This window comes from Bidens hawaiensis, unplaced genomic scaffold (assembly GCF_021521415.1).
Source record: "Bidens hawaiensis isolate Kalapana, Puna unplaced genomic scaffold, B.hawaiensis_p1.1 tig00041099_1, whole genome shotgun sequence".
Taxonomy (NCBI): Eukaryota; Viridiplantae; Streptophyta; class Magnoliopsida; order Asterales; family Asteraceae; genus Bidens; species Bidens hawaiensis.
The window spans coordinates 100,967-122,397 of record NW_027497262.1 but is presented as its reverse complement, the minus strand read 5'-3'; the positions used below and the strand labels follow the sequence as shown (position 1 = coordinate 122,397).

General features: G+C 36.3%; 1 protein-coding gene and 3 pseudogenes across 3 annotated transcripts; 2 read left to right on the top strand and 2 right to left on the bottom strand.

The window, feature by feature from the left end:
- Nucleotides 1-232: 232 nt before the first annotated feature.
- On the top strand, nucleotides 233-2,545 carry LOC143592618 (uncharacterized; annotated as a pseudogene). The gene is made up of 2 exons (XR_013145952.1): nucleotides 233-293; nucleotides 384-2,545. The product of XR_013145952.1 is annotated as an uncharacterized LOC143592618 (transcript).
- A 46-nt stretch (nucleotides 2,546-2,591) lies between these two features.
- Nucleotides 2,592-4,418, top strand: LOC143592613 (uncharacterized). Its single transcript, XM_077072496.1, has 2 exons — nucleotides 2,592-3,847; nucleotides 4,352-4,418. The coding sequence occupies exon 1, from the start codon at nucleotides 2,592-2,594 to the stop codon at nucleotides 3,825-3,827; it is 1,236 nt and encodes a 411-aa protein (XP_076928611.1). The 3' UTR covers nucleotides 3,828-3,847; nucleotides 4,352-4,418.
- A 1,200-nt stretch (nucleotides 4,419-5,618) lies between these two features.
- On the bottom strand, nucleotides 5,619-16,001 carry LOC143592617 (WAT1-related protein At3g28050-like; annotated as a pseudogene). Its single transcript, XR_013145951.1, has 8 exons — nucleotides 15,802-16,001; nucleotides 14,879-14,944; nucleotides 14,661-14,774; nucleotides 14,564-14,586; nucleotides 7,131-7,345; nucleotides 6,193-6,352; nucleotides 5,952-6,103; nucleotides 5,619-5,880 (listed from the first exon to the last, which is right to left on the bottom strand). The product of XR_013145951.1 is annotated as a WAT1-related protein At3g28050-like (transcript).
- A 2,961-nt stretch (nucleotides 16,002-18,962) lies between these two features.
- LOC143592616 (WAT1-related protein At3g28050 pseudogene) lies at nucleotides 18,963-20,691 on the bottom strand (annotated as a pseudogene).
- Nucleotides 20,692-21,431: the final 740 nt, after the last annotated feature.

Sequence of the window (21,431 nt, the reverse complement as noted above, 5' to 3'; positions counted from 1 at the left end):
GAGATCTCCTTTTGCTTGTTGGAAAACTCATGAATTAAAATTAGGAAAAGAAGTTAATTTATGTCTATATGAAACTGTGATTTGGCTTTATTGATCTAAAGAAGTAAAGTTTAAAGAGGCTGCTTCTCGGGAAGCAACAAAAAAAGGTATTCTTTTACTCTTTTCACAATGATGATGTACATGATCAGTAGTGTTTTTTGTTTTTTTGCTAAATTTCTTCATTTGTATGCAGACAAGTGTTTGACAGTGAGAGTTATTGTTTATCGTGGTTGACTGACAACTACTATATTAACGTAGGTATATTTCCTCAACTTTGACTTGATTTGTATCACCTTACTTGCTAAATTATATTTTTATTGGTTATGTATTATTTTTTGATACAGAAACCACAAGAAGAAATAGACAAGTTTTTTGAGATAAGACGTTTAGAGAAATGCATGGAGCGGTGCAGACTGGAGGCCGGTCTCCAAAACCCTTGAATAGTCCAAATGGGCCAGCACAATTAAAACCTAGTTCAGATAATGTACAAAATATTTCGTCACATGCAAAGAGTAAGAAGAGAGAGCATGCTCACAATTCAGAATCTGTGAAACGTGATCGTTTATCTAAAGGTGATGATGCGGATTCTGGTCAAGTTAGACCTGAACATTTATTGAAAACGGAAATTTCCAAAATTACTGATAAAGGAGGATTGGTTGATATTGGTGGAGTTGAAAAACTGGTACAGCTCATGCGACCCGAGAATACTGAGAAGAAACTAGACTTGGCTTGCAGAACCATGCTTGTTGACGTAATATCGGCTACTGACAGATTCGATTATTTAAGTCGCTTTGTTCAACTCAAAGGCTTGCTAGTTTTAGATGAATGGCTTCAAGAAATACACAAGGGCAAGATTGGTGACGGTAGTCCTAAAGAGAATGATAAATCTGTTGAACAGTTTCTCTTTTCTTTACTTTGTGCACTTGACAAATTGCCTGTGAATCTTCATGCTTTACAGACGTGTAATGTTGGGAAGTCTGTGAATCATTTAAGAAGCCATAAAAACTCTGAAATTCAAAAGAAAGCCATAAGTCTAGTCAGCACATGGAAGAGACGTGTTGAAGTTGAAATGAATATTATTGAAACAAAGTCTAGTACACTTAGAAGTGGTTCTCTTCCAAACAAGCCAATTATTCCAGAAGCTTCTCATGCTGGTGGCACTAGACGCGTTGGTGGCAGTTCTTCTGAGGTGGGTCCCAAGGGTTCTACACCACAACCTTCGTTAAAATCTCCACAACCAAAACAAAGCTCAGTTGAACCTATCACCAAATCACCAACATCTCCCGGGTCCAGCAAATTATCTCCCTCATCAGCAACTAAAGAGGGAAGAAGTTGCAGTTCAAGTCAATCTCCAAATAATAGTCAATCATTCTCTGGTGATCATCAAAAGCCTGGGGCTTCAACTGCAGGTAAGATTTCTAGTAGTGATCTTCAAAGTAAAAACCAGGGCAATGGTTTTCATGGGTCTGCGATCCCAGGATCTCAAAAGGAAGCTGGAAAAATTGGTTATTTGAGTCGGAATCTTGCATCTGAAAAGGAATCACCAATTAGAAATAATACAGAAAGAGTATCTGATGTGGCACCTGTAGATAATGGAAACAGCCCAAGTCTTGTTGTGAGGTTGCCAAACACGGGTCGAAGTCCTACACAAACTGCCAGTTTGGAATCACCTGAAGATTCCTCCACGGCACCTGGGAAGGGCTCTCTTCCGGTACCTTCGACAAAACAAGATCAAAAAGTAAGTGGGAAAATTGATTCTTTACAAGGAAATGTTATATCAAGCCCTAGCCCAAATGTGGGTAATGATTTGTCTCGGGGGAAAGAAGGGCCGATTGTCCAGGATGAAGAACATGGTAAGAAAGATGCGACCTTTGGCAGTGATTCAGCAGCAGGGGTTACACCAAAATCAAGTAAGCTATATGAGCCTTCTTATAGTTCTATAAATGCATTGGTGGAGAGCTGTGCCAAAATCGCTGAAGCTAGTGTGCCTCCATCAATTGGTGATGATGGTGGAATAAAGCTTCTTGCCAGCGTGGCAGCTGGTGAAATGTCGAGATCTGATGTGTCACCTGCATGTTCCCCTGAAGAAGGTAATATCATTGTGGCTATTGGTGATAATAATAATAATAACCATAATAATAGTAAAAGTAATAATAATAATAATACAGGGTCGGTGAGTATGGAACCTGAGGTAAAGCCAGCTGTTTTGATGGACGATGCTAAAAATATAAAACCTAGCAGTAGAAGCTCATTAGAAGAAAAGTGTCCCGATATTAAACCGGCCAGAAACACTGTGGGCTCGCTGGATGCAGTTGCCACAAGTGTAAAAACCGAGACCAAACAGATCAATGAAGAAACGAATTCTTTGCCATCTTCAGATATGCACGAGGATGAGACAAAATTGGTGCAAACACGGTTAACCGATCAACCCGTGCCCACCACTTCTTGTGGCGATGCTTTGTTAAAACCAAAGCCTGAAGAGACTGACGACAAAAAAAAACCGTGAAAATATAGATTCTGGGACATCTGTTAGTGAACGTGTGCATGAAAATATGGAAAAAGATGATAAAGCCCCTGCAAAAGAGGCCAATTGTGTTGAGGACCGTGCAGTAAGGCTGGACTTTGATTTGAATGAAGTTCTTCCTAGTGATGATGCGATACAATGGGAGACAGAAAAGGCTGCTATTCATGCACCCAACCCGTTACCTTCTAATAATAAAAACTGGTCCGGTTTGATTACTGTAACTGCTGCTGCAAAAGGACCGTTTTATCCTTCCGAGAGCTTATCAAGAGGTAAGCCCGAGCTTGGTTGGAAAGGGTCTGCTGCCACCAGTGCATTCCGTCCAGCAGAACCACGAAAGGTAGACGTTCCGATTCTTGATAATCGTACCAGTAAACCGACCCGTGCTTTCTTTGACTTTGACTTGAATGTTGGAGTCGATGATGCGGGTCAACACAATGCATCATCGGGACTGGATCTTGATTTGAATGCATGCGAGGAGACTCCTGAGGCTGCCCATTTGTCTGTCAGTACCAGCAGTAAACCTTCCAGGTCAGCGCTATCTGGCTTTGACCTAAACGGTCCGGGCACGGAAGAAATTGGTGGTGAAGCTGCAACTTATTCCAAAAACAGTATGCAGTTTATGCCCGGTGTCCCTAATGTCAGAATGAATAATATGGACACCGGAAACTTTTCAACTTGGTTTCCACCAAACAATTCCTACCCAGCAGTTCCAATCCCATCACAAAGAATGTTCACACCTGTCCCTTCCAGCTCATCACTCAATCCTGAAATATTCAGAGGGCCCGTTTTATCATCATCTCCAGCAGTTGCGTTTCCATCTACCGTTCCATATCAATATTCAGCTTTCCCATTCGAGACCAATTTCTCGTTACCTTCGATTTCAAATACATTTTCTTCAGTTTCAAATGCTTATGTCAATTCTTCGTCATCTGCTGGTGGGCCCATTTGTTTCCCAGCTATCCCCTCGGTGGGACCCAACGGCGTGGTGTCAATGCCTTATTACATGAGTCTACCTGGCGGTTCGAGTAATGTTGGCCCCGATGGTAGAAAGTGGGGAAGCCAAGGGTTGGATCTAAACACGGGTCCTGGAGATGATAAGGTGGCAACCACTTTGAGGCAGTTACCTCTCGGTGGGGCCGATGAGCAGTTAAGGATGTTTCACCAAATGTCGGCTAGTGGTGGTGGTGCACCAAAGCGGAAAGAGCCCGATGGCGGTTGGGATGGTGATAATAGGCTTAGCTACCAACGTCCACATCGACAGTAGGGAACGTGTTGTAATGTCTGGTGAGTTTTTTTTTTCTGCTCGTTTGAGTCGATTGTAGGGGTGAAAACGAGCCGAGTCGAGCCCGAGCTCGGCTCGTTTAACTTGCATAGAGCTCGAGCTCAAGCTCGGCTCGCTTATTATTTATTAATTTTTTTATATAATTATAATTATTTTTATTTACCTTTTCTATTATAATTTTATGTATAAAAATAATATGTATTATTTAGTTATTTTTATTTATTTTTTCATAACATTATATATATTAAATAATAATTATTAAATAAATATTTTATAAAATTATATAAATGACAGGCTCGTTTAGGCTCGCGAGCCAGCTCCAGCTCGGGCTCGGGCTCGTTTATTAAATGAGCTTACTTTTAGGCTCGAGCTCGGGCTCGGGCTCGATTAAGATAGGCTCGATCGAGCTTTTGAACGAGCCGATCTCGAGTAGCTCGGCTCGTTTGCACCCCTAGTCGATTGCTTTGTATGTTTTTTCAAGTGTTTGATTAAAATGCTATTTGCAGGAAATCAATGTGCCTGGAAACCGCCCTCAGAGGTTTTATCGAGGGAACCGCATGGGCTTTCAGCATAAGTGTTGTTTATGGTTGTAATGCATGCATGCATAGGGTTTGAAATAGTTTTAACAGAGTGTGGCCTGTGTTGTTAGTGTTTTAACTTGTTGCGAAAAGCGTTTGCCCACCTGAAACATAACCTGGGAATTGGTTTCAACCGATATATGTAGAGTTTCTTCTGGGTTTAGTTTATTAAATTTTATTCTCCTGTTGTTTCCTGTCAAGTAATTTTTATTCATTCATAACCATTGACTTGCGATCGGTTTGTAACTATGAGACCGAGCTTCTTTCTTTGGTCCGGGTTTGTCAGCAAGGGCCGGGTATTTGTCTAGGTGTAGGTCAATGTTATAAATAACCTTTACAAGTGTTTTAACTAAAAATTCCAAACATGTGTAATTATCTTATTTGAACAACAATCTTCATTGATTATCAACATAATCTAATATAACCATCAGCTTTAAAACATAGTTTTCTCTAGAGGTGCACAAATTAGGTTTCTCTAATACCTGGTTCCTGGTATGAAACTGGGTTCGGGGATGACCGGGTATTGGAAAATCGGATATTCGTTATACCCAGGTTAGGTTCGGGTTTGAATATTGTCTCTAAAAATTATGCACTATGACTTTGCATTGGGTTGGGTTGGATATAGAATTGGGTTTCTAAAACCGGGTATTTGAATGTTCTATTTCTAGGTATTGAAAAAATCCGGGTATTTTCTGGGCACAGATTGAGGTTTTTTAAAGGGGTTACATTTTTTTGGGTATAAATCGGGTATTGCAAAAACCCTGTTTTGAATATGGAACAGGTTCCGGTTTTCGGGTATTACCGGGGACAAATCGGGTCCAGTTCTGGGTACTGGTTTTGGTATTAATATGCATACCCTATCCGTACCTACGTATAGGGTTGCACACGGGCTCAAGTAGTAAAAACCCGGGTATGAAAAAACCCGGTCACGGGTTTTGTTTTCCAGGTTTTGTTGCTGGTTCGGGTTGTTTGTGCACTTCTAGTTTTCTCATTATAAAATATGTATTTGAAATTAGAATGTTGAACAATGCTTCTTTGATGTTCCTTTACTTAATTCAATATTTTGTTTAACCACCCGGTCCGATGCGTGACCCATATGCCGAAGCTCTCGCCCTTAGTGTCGAGGCGAACCACTAAAAGGCGAGGCACTGCAGTCGAGGCATGAATCGTGCAGTTGTACGCAAACTGATGCATCAAATTTTTACACTTCAATCATTAATATTTACAACATTAGCATTCAACTTGAGCATTATAATACAGATAAGATAGTACGCAGCCTTTTAATTTAACTTCTTTCGACGTCCACATTTTCGTCATCCTTGTAATACTGCAACAATGGCGACCTTGGCATCGAAGACGAATCCGAGTTCATAACTTCATCTTTTGTCGCAGCCTCGTTTGCTTTGCCCCACATCACCGTGTAGAACCCAATCGATATTATTGTTGCTCCAATCACACTGAATATATATAAGTTAATCCACATTAAGTTTGATCATTATTAGTTTGATTAACTAAAAGTTCATAATACCTTCCAAGATAAAGGTCGTCCCCGAGGAACATAACACCCATGGCAACCGCTATAGCAATCGATAACGGTTTAAACATGGCCACAAATAACGACCCTTTTATGCGCAACGCCCACGTGTGGACACTGTTGTTCAAGCCGGAACCAAGCACACCCTGCATGACTCAAGAAACCAAAAGAAGCGATTTCTAGACACCACCAAACGATTACGAAAATGTGAAAATGAACCCATTTGGGTACTCACCGAACACAAAATCGAGGCTAAGGCTATGTTAGGCTTGATCCTCCAAGCACTTGAATTTGGTTCACTAAATGCCCCCACAATTGCAGCCAAAAGGCTTACTATTAAGTTTGTAAAAGAACACCACGGTTAATTCCGCCGGATACTCCTCCATGATTTGAGTCTGCGCGTTATATTTAAGTTTTAACATATTTTGCGTCAAATTAGTCCCATTTAGGGATGACATAAAGTTCCAAACCCAAAACATCTGGGACAGCTAATGAGTCATATATTTAGGTATACGTGCACGGAAGGGTATGGGATTAATTATAAAAATGTTCACAAGTTTTTGGCTCGTATGATATTATATGTGCCGAAAAAATATATATTATAAATTCTTTGTTATAAACTTAAAACTAGAGAAAATTACTGTTTGTGTCCCTATAGTTTTAGAGTGGAGACACAATGAGTCTCCAAAATTTTTTTTGAACTGGTTGAGTCCTGTGGTTTCAGAAACGAACAATTTGAGTCCCTGTGGTTTCAGTAAAATAAAAGTTTACCCTGAAAGTTAATTAATGGCAGGGGCTCAAATGGTTCATTTTTGAAACCATAGGAACTCAACCAGTTCAAAAAAATTTTCGGAGACTCATTGTGCCCCTGCCTTAAAACCACAGGGACGCAAACAGTATTTTTCTGTTAAAACTATTGAAAATATAGAATTACTAGAAGTGTAACTAATATTTAATATTTAAAGTCAAAATTTTTTTGGTGAGTATTAAGTTTGGGTTTCGGGTAATGAGAATCTCAACATGCAAGATCATAAATGAGTATATTCGATACAGGTAGAATCAACATGAGTACAATCACTACGTGTATGAGACAAATATAAGACTTATATTTGAAATATCAGTCACATACCCGACCCATTATTATCCTACTCGACCCACTTAGTGAAACTATACATGCACTATGTACCATAAGGGGACTAAGATGTACTCCGAGGTCAAAAAAAGCCCACCGAGAGCCCAGTTCGGTTGAGAATCATGCAAAACCGATGGCGAATTAGCCGGCGACGACGATTGACCCCAAATAAGCTTGGGTCCTTTGTAAAATGTGACAACAAATGCACCTGTCACGGAAACAACTGTGCCCACTAACTTTGCACGACAACTTTTTTCTGTAAAAGATAGCGCCCATCCTGTTTTTCACATAAAAAAAATAAAATAAAGTGAATCATTGGACACTAGATAAGCAATATTGTCACAAAAAGGATTAAAAGTAAACATGATTACTTCAAGTTGCATAAGTTTTTGTATAATAGAATTGGCATATGTAGAGGTGCACAAAAAAAACCCGAACCCGGAACCGGACCGAAAAAACCCGAAACTGGTTTTTTATACCCGGGTTTTTAATACTTGAACTCGTATCCGACCTTACTCGTAGGGTACAAATAGGCATTTCAGTACCAAAACCCATACCCGGAACCGGACCCGTTTTATGCCCGGTAATACTCGAAAACCGGAACCGGGTTTTTTCAATACCAGAAACCGGTTTTTTGAATTACCCGATCTATACTCAAAATTACCTGAAAAATACCCCTAAAAAGTGCAACCCCTTAAAAAATCCAATCTATACAAAAAAAAAAAAAAAAACCAGGAAAAACCCCCAAAAATAGGGTTTTTCAAAATCTGAAAATAAGGTATTCAAATACCCGGTTTTAGAATACCCGGTTCTATACCCGACTCGAACCCGTTGAATAGGGTATGGTTTTTAGAGACAATAGCCGGACCCGACCTCGACCCGGATATTTTCAATACCCGGTCATACTCAAAGCCGGTCCCCAAAAACCGAATATTTGAAAAAAACCCGATTTGTGCACCTCTAGCTCCTAGGCATATGTATATTTTAAGTAACTAAGCAAGTGGGCTAGGCATAAACTTTTTATCCGGGCCCACAAGCTAATATCTTTAATTCTACACGGTCAATTTCAATTTTCATGATGTGATGTGACAAATGACATTACAAATTTAAATTATTGTTTGGGTAGGATAGGATTAAGCCAACCTGAAAATGACTGCAAGGATGAAGGTAAAAGCAGGAACAAGGTTGCTGATTGCGGAAGCCAGCGTTGGCGAACTGTAAATAATTCCCGTGTATCCCATGATTTGTGACGTACACCTGAGTATTTATAACGCACAGTAAATAATTAGTAATGTTATGATTTCAAAATTCAAAGGAGTTGTTTGTCTTCATAAATTTTAATGATTTAAGTTTGTTAAAAACAAAAATTACCCAATGATCCCAAGAAGGCCGATTTTGCTAACGATCGAGGTATTCACCGGAGGAAGCACCCGTGATCTGTTCATTCCCAAAATAAATAAATAACAATAGTAATATACAAAAGTAACAAAACAATAATAATACAGTGACGGAACCAGAACTTCTTTATATAAGCTGGTCCAAAACATGTCTTTTCTACAAAAAAAAGGGTCAAATTTTACATAGAAAAATCCAATAAATTCTCATGGCCAGGTTAGTGGACCCAATAATAATATATAGTAAGTGACGGAACCAGAAATTTATATATAAGCTGGTCCAAAACATGTTTTTTCAAAAAAAAAAGTCAAATTTTATATAGAAAAATCTAATAAATTCTCGTGGCCGGTTAGTAGACCTAGTAATAAACTAATAATAATCAAAACAATATTACTATAGTAAGTGATGAAACCAGAACTTTTTACATAAGCTGATCCAAAACATGTTTTTTCTAAAAAAGAGTCAAATTTTATATAGAAAAATCTAATAAATTCTCGTGGGCGGTTAGTGGACCTAGTAATAAACTAATAATAATAATAATCAAAACAATATTACTATAGTAAGTGATGAAACAAGAACTTTTTACATAAGCTGGTTCAAAACATGTTTTTTTCAAATTTCATATAGAAAAATCCAATAAATTATCATGGCCGGGTTAGTGGGCCCTCTTGATCATTCTCTGGTTCCGTGATAATAATAATTGGTTAGTAAATAAATAGTACCTATTGGATAAAAAGGGTGCAGGAAAAAGGATCACAGCATAGGAGTAAACGACAAAAACATGGTAACTCATTCCTCGGAGAGTTGCGGCTTTGTGTGTTGAGTCCAACGTTGGTGCACTCCATGGTGACCATGGCGGCAAATGGTAGGACATCTTGGTACAAGAAGTGTCTTTGGTCGCCAGTCATGGTTTAAGGAGTGTGTGTTGTGTTATGTTATGTTGGGAAAGTGGTAAGAGAGCATCATGGGTGTGTAGTGGTGGTTATTATTATTATTATTATTCTTATATGTATATGTTTTTTATAAGGTAGAATAATTAAAGGTTACGTAAGATGTGACAAGAAGTTGCTTGTGGGACAAATATGTGACTATGAAAGTTTGTACAGATGCCACTCAATTATCAACCAAGCCAACACTTGCTACAAATATTGGTGATTCATGCAACCAAAAAGGCAAAAACTGATTGGTAGATTTTTTTATTTTTTAAATTTTTTTGGTAGTGACTTGAACCTAAGTAGGGGTGTTTTCGGGTTTCTCGGGTTGGGTTCTTCACGTTTTAAAGTTTTAATTTTAGACCCGAAACTCAACACAAATCTCTCATGGTTTTTTCGAGTTTCGGTTGGTTAATCGAGTATCTGAAAAACAAAATGAAAATGAAAAAAGAAGTAAAGAAAAGCTACAACGTTAAAACTAAAGCAATATATTCTTCTTTACTCGTTACATAAATAACCAAATAATAAATAAAATATAACCCGGTAAAGCAATATGTTCTTCGATTATAGATGCTATTAGCGCTAAATAGAAAGATATATAAACAATAAATAGTCGATCAACCATAATAGTTTATTAGGGTTTTTCGGGTTGACCCAAAATCTAGACATCAGACCCAAGAACCAACCAAAATTACTTCGATTCAGGTTCGAGTTGGCCTTTTCTCGGGTTCGGGGTTTTCGGGCTGGGCTAGTTTGGGTTCGAGTTTTCTCAGGTTGGGTTTCGGATAAACGTGACACTCCTAAACCTAAGATCTTCCTCTTCCAAAACCAAGTGTTTTAAACACTTTGTCTTTGTTAATGGACCACCATCCCATTGATAATATTGATTGGTGGATGATCAATTTTATTTTCATTTTAACAACCTCTATATATAAATACGGAAGATGATGAATTTATCTTGTGATTCGTAACTTTCAACTCACTTTTAATGTATACTTTTGGTTAAGTTGACTGTGAGCTATTCGAGATCATTTAATATAATATCTCTAAATGCATGTTGCTTAAATGAGCTTATAGAAATTAAATGTTGCTTGATAAACAAGCCTAAATTTGGTATATACTGAACTTTATTAGGCTTGAGATGCCTAAACGACACTATTATTTATAATATATATAGTAACTAAGTTTTAAAAATAGTAACTAAGTTTTAAAAATGTTTCAACTAAATCATTTAAGTTTAAAAAATGTTCTAATTAAGTTATTTAATTTTGTATTTTATTTAAATTATAGGTTTTAACATGTTTTTTAGAGTGCTATTTTTGTTTTGACGAGGTTATCTTTTTTTTTTCCTTCTAGTTGTTTTAATGTTGATGTGGAGTGATGACTTGGATTATTAATTTGTATTTTTAAAATTTTAAATATAACTATATATATTATAAATCTCAACACTCACATTTTTCTTTCGATCAAAAGCCCTAAAACATTAGTTTAAAATTCAGAAAAAAAGTATAACGTCGTTAACTCCTGTTGAATAGGGGACCATTGAAGACCAACTTTTTTAAATTTGAGATTGTCAGTGACGATAAAATAATCAATACCATTTAATAGGGATTATCAAAAGGAACAATTGCATACAAATTTTAGTCGGGCCTAAGTTTGGATTCATAGAGCCAGACATTTTATAGCCCATTATTAGGGCCAAATAATAGACTTTCCTTTCAATGATTATATTTCTCATGGGAAATGTCACAGATTAAATGAGCAATTAATTATGTATTATTTATTCTTTTCATCAAATATAATTTTGAAGGTAATGCTAGATTTTTTTTAGAGGATTTTAAGTGAAAATTTTAGTAGTTAAAAAAAAGGGTTATATTAAGTTGTTTTTGTGTTAAAATTACATTTTTGGATCTTACACATAAGTACACGGCGTGTCTTACCGTATGCACTAAATCAAATCTCTAGATAAATACAAATATTTTCTTGTACTTATAAATTACATTTCGAGATCCTACACATGTGCCTTACTATGTGCACCGTCGACTTTCATATCTTCATGCTGTGAATACATATGCACGAGAGGCATCATATCCACCATATTGTAATTTAGAAGGCGTAAAAACCATATGGCATATAAGGTATTTCTGAGCTCAATTTCACACGACGAACTTATTAACGAAAGATCGCACGAAAAGAAACTTATGCAAGTGATGTACACATGTAACACAAATGAGCCCATGCTAGCCTATTTCGAACACACACAATAATGGAATTGGTACCAGGTATTGAACGAACACACAGAGAACACGTTTGTTATTGAGAAACTCCACAAAACTCAATAATTCAGATTACAATCTCCTAAACCCCAAAGCACGGGTATTTATAATCTAACCTAGCACGTTTAGACTACAATTAGGATTGCTAAATAATAGAACATGATAATTATACTATCAATTAAATCTGTGCACATTTAATTGTTTATAGTTATCCACTCATTAAATTATGTTACTTAGCCTTGCACGCCAAGTAACACTCTTGACCCGAAATTCCCAACACACAATTCTCCACACCATCATTAATTGACAAGTTGTTCTAGACAACGTCGAATTTCACATACATTCAAGTACTTAATCGGTTTACAACACGCACTGATGCACACACATATGTAACCCGGATTTACATATCGCATACTTTTGTAGGACACACTAGAGGTAGCAGAGACAATGCATAATGTATATGAAGAGGTGGTGGTGGGGTGGTGTGTGTGTGGTGGGGTGGTGTGTGTGTGTTATAACTCACAAAGAAAAAATAGATGTAGTTTTAAGCCCAATTCAAAGACTTATCGACCAATTCAAAAATTATTGCCAAATTTGTTGTATCATGATCCATGACCTGGTGGTCCCCTTCCCTTGTCACCTTCCACTAAAGTTTTATAATATTTTTTTTTCTTATTTGTTACTTTATATTCCCTTTTGTTTCTTATGTTTAATTTAATTTAAGTCAGTATTTTAATGTTTAGTTTTGTTCTCCTAATTATTTTACTATTTAACAAGTTAAACATGTTAATTATTCTATTATTAAGATCTCTAGAAACTATTTAGAAAACGAAAGTATCATTTTTTATTGTAAGTACTCCAAGCCTATCTATAATAATCCTTCCATGTTAAGTTGACTTTTATTGGACCCATAAAATTAGTGGTTTTGTCACTATACATTAGGTTTCTACTTAAAAGAGAAATAAAGGATAACTTTATGTTTTACATTTGGAAAAATATTTACTGAAAAATTTAAGATTTTTTTTCATAACAAATTGTACACTTGTTTTTCAACAAAAAGAAAAAAAAATATTAACATGTAATGCTACATTTTGATTTTACTTCTCTCAACATCCACTTCATCCTCATGCTTGTAATGCCGCAACAAAGGCGATCTTGGCATCGAAGATGAATCCGAGCTCATAACTTCATCGTTTATCGCAGCCTCTTCTGCTTTGCCCCACATCACCGTGTAGAACCCAATCGATATTATCGTTGCCCCAATCACACTGATATATATATATATATATATATATATATATATATATATATATAAGTTAATTCTCAATAAGTTTGATCATAAATATAGATGATTAACCAAAAGTTCATATTACCTTCCAAGATAGAGGTTGTCCCCAAGGAACATAACACCCATGACAACTGCTATAGCAATCGATAATGGCTTAAACATTGCCACGAATAATGGTCCTTTTATATGCAACGCCCACGTGTGGACAACGTTGTTCAAGCATGAAGAAAGCACTCCTTGCAAGACTCAAGAACCACCCCCCCCCCCCAAAAAAAAAAAAAGAAAGAAACCCTTGTTTAGACATCACGAAATCAGAAAACTATGGAAATCGGCTTTAATTGTGAAAACTAAGTGAAATATGTATAATATGTAACTCTAATAATAATATTGTACAAAACTCTCCTATACATAGATAGGAGACTGAAACAGAAATGTATAAGTACTCAATTAGGTATGTGAACAAACTGAACGTTCAGTGACTTGTTCGTGAACCGTTTGGCAGGAAGTTCGTTCATTTAATAAACGAACCAACGTAAACAAAAAATCTGTGTACATTTAATTAGAACAAATATGAACACGTACATGTTTTGTTTGTTAAATGTTAGTAAACATTTGTTTATATTTGTTGATGTTCATTTACATATTAATGGAAAATAACTAAATATTATTTGTATTTTACAAATTATATCACCCTAATATGCTTTATATTTGTTCGTTTGTGTTTATTAATGTTCGTAAACTACACGAGCATGTTCATTTTTTAAATGAACAAACATGAACACAAATATTATTCGATTAAGTGTTTGTGTTCATTTAAACCTAAATGAACGAACACGAACATGCCCTTGTTCGTGTTTGTTTGGCTCGTTTAGAGGCCTATACCCAATACATACGTAACCGAAACGTCCAAGTGCTTAGCTAAATATAGTAACTACTAACTGATAACCTGACTATATGCTCTAATAATTTGGGTACTAACCGAACACACAATCGAGCAGTGGCGGATCCAGGAATTTTTTTTAGGTGGTTCCCTCTTAATTTATAAGGTGGTTCCTACGCGTCTTCTATATATCCGTACACTATTATTTCGAAACTCGGGTGGTTCCGGGGAACCACCCGTTTGTATGCTGGATCCGCCAATGCAATCGAGGCTAAGGCTATATCGGCCTTGATCCTCCAAGCGCTCGAATCACGCTCACTAAAAGCCCCAACAATTGCAGCCAAAAGTAACACTAACACGTCGTAATAGAATATCACCGTCAGTTCTGCTGGATACTCCTTCATGATTTGTGTCTACATATTGTAACTAAATTAAACTCTTCCTTATACCGGATATAAAACTAGTTATAAAAAAGTTAAGCGTACCAGCATTATGTACCACAATGTGACCAAGACGTATTGGGTGGTTAGAAGAAGACCCCCCCAGAGCCTAGTTCGGCTGTGAAGCACCAAGGAAAATGAAAGACGAATTAGACTGCGAAGACCATTGACCCCAAATAAGCTCGGGCCCTTTATAAAGTGTGACAATGAATGCACCTGTCATGGAAACAATTGGCCAGCTAACTTTGCACGAAAACTTTTACTCGAAAAAGATACCGTCTCCATCCTGTTTTGGACGATAAAAAAAATGTATCACTATTCGTAACTCCACTGATAATTTTCGTTGCACCAAACGCAAACCTGAAAACGACGGCAAGGATGAAGGTAAAGGCAGGAACGAGAGTGCTGATAGCCGACGACAACGTTGGCGAGCTGTAAATGATTCCGGTATAGTTCATTATCTGTGACATAAACCTGTGACATAAACTTGATCACTAGAAGCTAAATTAATTGACTTAAAAATGCTCTAATGTTAATATTATTTGGATGAGTTAAAATTCATCAACATTAAACATTACCCGATGATCGCTAGAAGAACGATTTTACTAATGATCGATACATTCATCGGAGAAAGCACGCCTGATCTGTTCGTCGTAAAAAACATAATATTATTATTTTTTTTGAACGACAACTTTCATTCAACCAAACAAAACTAGCAAAAAGCTGTATCCAACATAACCAATTATTATTATTACTATTATTATTATTATTATTGTTATATTAATTTATTTTTTACTTAATTTATTTAATTGGTTATGTTCTAGTACTGAACGAACACGAACGAGGCCTTGTTCATGTTCGTTCATTAAGATAATAATGTGTTCACGAGCACTTACCGAACGAGATTTATGTTCGTTCATTAAGGAAATTAATATGTTCACGAACACAAATAAACACAAATAAAATCGACAGAGCCTAGAGATTGAGACTGATGTATTCAACAATGTGAATAATGAAAGCTTGTAAATGAATCGAATGAACACGAACAAGGCGTGTTCGTGTTCGTTCATTTAACTTTAAAAGAACACGGACACTTAATCGAACAAATATTTATGTTCATGTTCGTTTATTTAAAAAGGGGCATTTGTGTTCGTTTGTTTAAAATCTAAACGAACATAACTGAACAAAGATAAACGAACATACATGAACAAATGTAAATGAACACAAACAAACACAAACGAACTTAAATGAAAACATTTGAATAAACACAAAGTAAAAACAATATAAAACCTTTAATCAGATAACATATCTAGATAATATTTAATTATTTTCTCTTAATACATAAACAAACATAAATAAACAAACATAAACGAACATAAACGAATGTTCATGAACATAAATGAACACCGTTCGTTTACAGGCCTAGTTCTAGTCATTAAATAGAATTGTTTACGTTGAAGTGAAGGTAAACGGGTAACAAGATGTGACGGTAAATGAATACCTGTAGGAGTTAGGCGCGGCAACAAGTAGGAGGGCAGCGACAACGTAGGAGTAAACAAAAAAAACATGGTAACTCATTCCTCGGAGAGTGGCGGCTTTGTACAAGGTGTTTTGTCCGACGTTGGTGCACTCCATGCCGATCAAGGCGGCGAATGGTAAGGCATCTTTATAACGGTTGTATCTCTGGTCGTTGGTGATCATGTTTCCCTGAGATGTGTGGTGGACTGGTTGTTATTTAACTTATTTATTTATATAATAAAGAAGAACAACTATTATGATATATAGATGCTTTTGGGACGTACATTTGACAATAAAAGATTGTTATGATGTGACTCACTTATTAATCATGCTAACATACACTAAAACTTTATGATTCAACTAGGGTCCTACTAGAGACACCCATACACAATACGTTGTATAGGGCTATATGGGGGGGGGGGGGGGGGGGTTATACAGGGCCCAATATGCCCCGTATAGCTCTATACAGGGCATATTGGAGGGTGTTTTTAGCAAAAGCGAGGTGTCTCTAGAAAACCCCTTCAACTAACCTAAAGTTATTGGTGGATACAAGATTTTAAAAATCTGGCCAAATTAATAGGTTCCGGTTATTTAAACACCCTTTGACTTATTCGCACGCCCTTGGACTTCATACGATCGTATGGAGCTTATAAGATTGTATAAGACTGCAGAATTTGTCAGCTTTTTGCAGCTTTGGTTGGCTGTCCAAGAACATTCCATACAATAGTATGGCAACTATATGACATATCAGTTATTTATTTATTTATTTTTGGGTACAACCAGCAACTTTGAAGACAGTACGAACTTTGGGTATAACTTTTTTAATAAATTATAACTTTCTTTGGGTATAACTTTTTGAGAAATTATAACTTTGAAAATGCGTGCGTTAACTACCCATTTACTATTCAGAACTTTGGGTATAACTTTTTTGAGAAATTATAACTTAAAAAAAAGCTTAAACTTCTATAATGCATAACTAGTTGCTTGCCCTGTTCTTTCGGTGCGAGGACCGTATATGTAGAGGAAAAAACATGTCGCGTAAACCCAATTTTCTAGATTGAAACCATACCAATTAATAATAAATGATTTAGACATGCTAATAGCTACAATAATATTTAGCCATAGAAAGTCTGTTGGAAAATGGAGTTGGGTAAACTTGTCCAACAGGTGAATATTGAAGAAGTTCATACACAACATTCTTATTCTTGTTGTCGCTTTCTTGATATGATAAACAAATAGAACCATAACATTATACAAAGAAACAAAAGAAAATACCACATCATATACTATCATATTTCCTTTAGAGATAACATCCGTATACTATCACAAATCTAAACACATCCGGCTCAATCAATTCTGTTTTTTTTTGTTTCCATACGTTCGTATTGGGGTTATACTATCGTATGACTTCCGGTCAATCTCCGTACCGCTGCATGCTTAGTGTACTTTTCTCACGTGGGGTTTCATACGATCATATAGCTCCTATATGATCGTATATAATTAGGGTGTGTGAGTTTTGGGAGATGATGTATGAATATCATAACCCAATCAATAAAAGTTACTAAAGTTTTCAATCTACTAACTTTTTTCATTTGAATACAGTGGTGATCCAGGAATTTTTATCAATGGGGGCAATGAAAATGGGTCATTTGTAGGTTGGCTAAAAGTTCAAACGGGTAGGAAATTTGCTAAGTACTTCAATTAGTACTTAGAGAACAACTACACTCCTAAAAACTAAGATGACACATTTAGATTTCATACAAGAAACACAAATTAAAAAAAAAACGTTATATTTATATACATTCTAGCCGCATTTGCAAAACAATATGTTAAAAGAAAATTAGATTTAAATAATCTCAACTATGAAGTATTAGCATAACAATTATTAAAATCTAATGTTCTTTAGTTTTAAAATCCATCCCTTTAGCTCTAAGTGAAGAAGTTGTTTTACTTTATCACTAAGATTTTTTTTTATAAATTACACTTTAACTATATTAATGCTAGGTTTTATCCCCCGTATTACGGGGGTTGTTTTACATTTTTCGTTTATAATATTTATATATTTTTTGAATTCTAATTTTATTTATTGTAAGAAATTTAATAATATACTAGTAATCACTTCACACTAGTAATCGATAAGGTTAGAATCGGGCGTTGTCACAGTGTCTTACGATTCGATATCTAGTCTTACTTGATTTCTACATTGCGACAAGTGCACTTGTCATTTTTGTGTAGTTTTATAAGTGAAACATATTATGAAAGCTTGGTTTAACATTTAATTGTACACTTTACACACATCACGGCTCAAATGATATAAGGTTTATCCCATCTTTTTGACATTTACATAATAGTATAATACCCCCTTTTACTACTCATTTCAGTTTGTTTATTCCATAAACGTCTCCTCAAACTCATCAATACTTAAACCAATAGCATATATAACAAAACTAGTTTTTCTACATGACGCGTTGCGCCAGCGCAGATAGCAAAACCCCAGCATTGAAACCCAGATGTTGGTAAAACCCGAACATTACGACGATGAGTCGATACGAATTCGGTCAGTACCGGCTGTGTTCGTTACGATATAGACACTATTGGTAAAATTTGAGGGTAAAAACCCAAAAAAGTATTTCGTCAAATTAACATATAAAAACATTAACATACAAGAAAACGAAATATTTAAGACGATGTTTATTTGGTTGGCAAACCCGGGCGGTGGTAACCCAAAAGTTGTCGGTTCCGAGCATTGAGGTAGTAACTTAACACGAATTCGGTCGGTTTTGATTACGTACCTTACGATACCGGAACTAAAAAACGAAAAAATATAAAACTTGAGGTGGACCAACGACTAATTGGGGGGGGGGGGGGGTCGGTCGGTGTTGTCGGTCATGGGCTTTAAATAAGGCCGTGAGTCTACGCGAACTCGGTCGGTTCCTTTTAAATTTGTCATGGATCCGAAACGAAAAAAAAATTAACGTTAAGTCAATTTCCATTACGTTTATTATGGTAACTGAACTAAAAAAAATCACCGACCAATACGGTGCTTTTGCGGCACCAAACTTATTAATTTTAGTAATAATAATTACATTTTATTTTATAAAAACATGGGATGCTACAACATTGATCATATTGATGAGTTTTGTTTTAAGTTCTCTCCACATCCACATCATCCTCATCCTTGTAGTATTTTAACAATGGCGATTTTGACGTCGAAGATGAATCCGAGTTCACAACTTCATCGTTTATTGCGGCCTCTTTCGCTTTACCCCACATCATTGTGTAGAATCCAATCGATATTATTAATGCTCCAATTATACTAAACATATATTAACATATAAGTTAAGGAACACACATTGGTTACTTGATTGACCAAAAGTTCATAATACCTTCCAAGATAAAGGTTGTCTCCAAGAAACATAACGCCCATGACAGCCGCTATAGCAATCGATAACGGTTTAAACATGGCCACGTATAATGGCCCTTTCAAGCGCAATGCCCACGTGTGGACACTGAGGTTCAAGCATGAACCAAGCACACCCTACAAGGCTCAAGAAACTCAAAAAACTAGTTTGGTACAAATGGTCGTTTTCAAGGAGACCTAATATGAACGAGCCACGAGGTTGTGCTATGCAAGAATTTGAATAGAGACTGGAAAAACATATGTATCCCACACTTTTTGTGTAATGACATACTTAAATTGGACGCAAAATTGCCATGATTGAGCCTTAGAATATGACCAAGACTATAGTGGAACCGTGGCGACGAACCCACTAGCCACAGCAATAGCGTGAAGATTAACAGAAACATAAGCTACGACGCTGGAGAAGGCAACGAGGATGAACGTAGCAAACCCAAAAACCTTAGCCTTTTCCTTCTTGGGTGTATATATGATAAAAGTAAAGACATAGATAGTCTCGATTACGGTTTCAACGTTGTTGATAGCCATCATTGGTGCCGGAAAACTTGTCGGAGTCCATACCGAGATCTGGGTGTTGGGCAGTTGATTGAGAGCATTTATGTCATTAAATTTTTATTTATATTAAAAGGAAAAAAAAAAGATTTATCCCTATTTTGATAAATAGTTTTGAAAAACCCTATTTTGGTAAATAGTTTTTCTAGAATCTCCATTTTGGTTAAAAACTCCCTAAATGAATTGAATCATCAAGAAATATGACATCCATGATGATCACGATAACTATAGAGAGTGGCGAAAACATAGCCACAAAAATTGGATCTTTCTTCTCCAAGCACCACGTCAGAGCATTAATGCAAAACACAATGGAATAAGCCGCCTTTAGATATAAGAAATCAATCTATCAAGATAGATGTGTTGCATAACTTGAAATACTGGTCCTAGTATACTCAACTTACACCCAAACTCCACGCTGAAGAACCCACACGCTCCAGTCTTGTACTAGGAAAGGAGAAAGAGCAATGCATTGGATTGTTCCAAAGAGACAGTAGAAAAACACAATGGTTTGTTGATCAGGGTATTCTTTAGTTAAATTGGTTTAACATTATAAAAGCAATGAAATGGTCCAATTACAATAGAGAGGCAGGTAAACGGACAACAAGCTGCACATGCCACCCCCTTTTGAATGACAAATCTGATCCTACTAAAAACAAATTTATCGTTCTTCGGCGTAGATGAGTTACTGGGCACAACCCATTGAATTCTTTTCAGAAACGTTGCAGCATCGGGTGCAAGAGACTCAAATGTATGGAAAGCAACAGGAATGAAGGCGTGTTGATTCTCGACACAAAGCCTTCTTGTGCTTAGCAATTTCTCTGATTCTACCTTTAATATGGCCTGCCTAGCAACAAAACCGGTGTCTCTAAGCCCGATAAAAGGGGTCACTCTAGTAAGGTCCATACAAATAACATGCCCCCCCTGTCCATCCAAACACAAGAACGTCCACTGGTCGGAAAATAGACATTCTCTAGTTTTTGTTGTCTGGATGTATAAATCAAGAAATAGTTAGCTACATATTTACATCAGCTTATAACGTATAACATATAACAAATATTTACATCAACGTATAACATATAACAAATGGAGCAAGATCTTACTTGTAATACACACCATATGAAACCTAAGAACCCACCGTTAATAATAAGCAGTCCGCCGAGTATCCATTCTGATGGTTGTGACAAAGATAGTTGGTTGGATGAACTCAAAGAACCAATCCGTTGAAAAATTATGGGGCCTTGATAAAATATGAAGACCATCGCTCCAGATATTGCCATTATAGTACACAATAATTTTGCTACACTATTGGAACTTCTTATGTCTATTTTTTTCCTTCCAATAAGACATATAGATATTGCAATTATTTAAGTTTATTATGAGCAACCAAGTTCACAATTATCGAATTTAAGTAATATAAGTTCGTAGCGACGGACTTAAACGCGTGTTTGGTTGATATAAAGTAACTAAATCATGTTCGTAGCTAAAAAATACTGCAATATAAGAATGTAACCTATGATACAAGTTCGAAATAGCACTTGACATGGTTGGAGAACTATTGGAAACACCTAGATTCTGAAGCACTTCAGAAAGACAAATCCTACAGACAACATTCCATGTATGAAGTAATTAGAAGGAGATTAGGG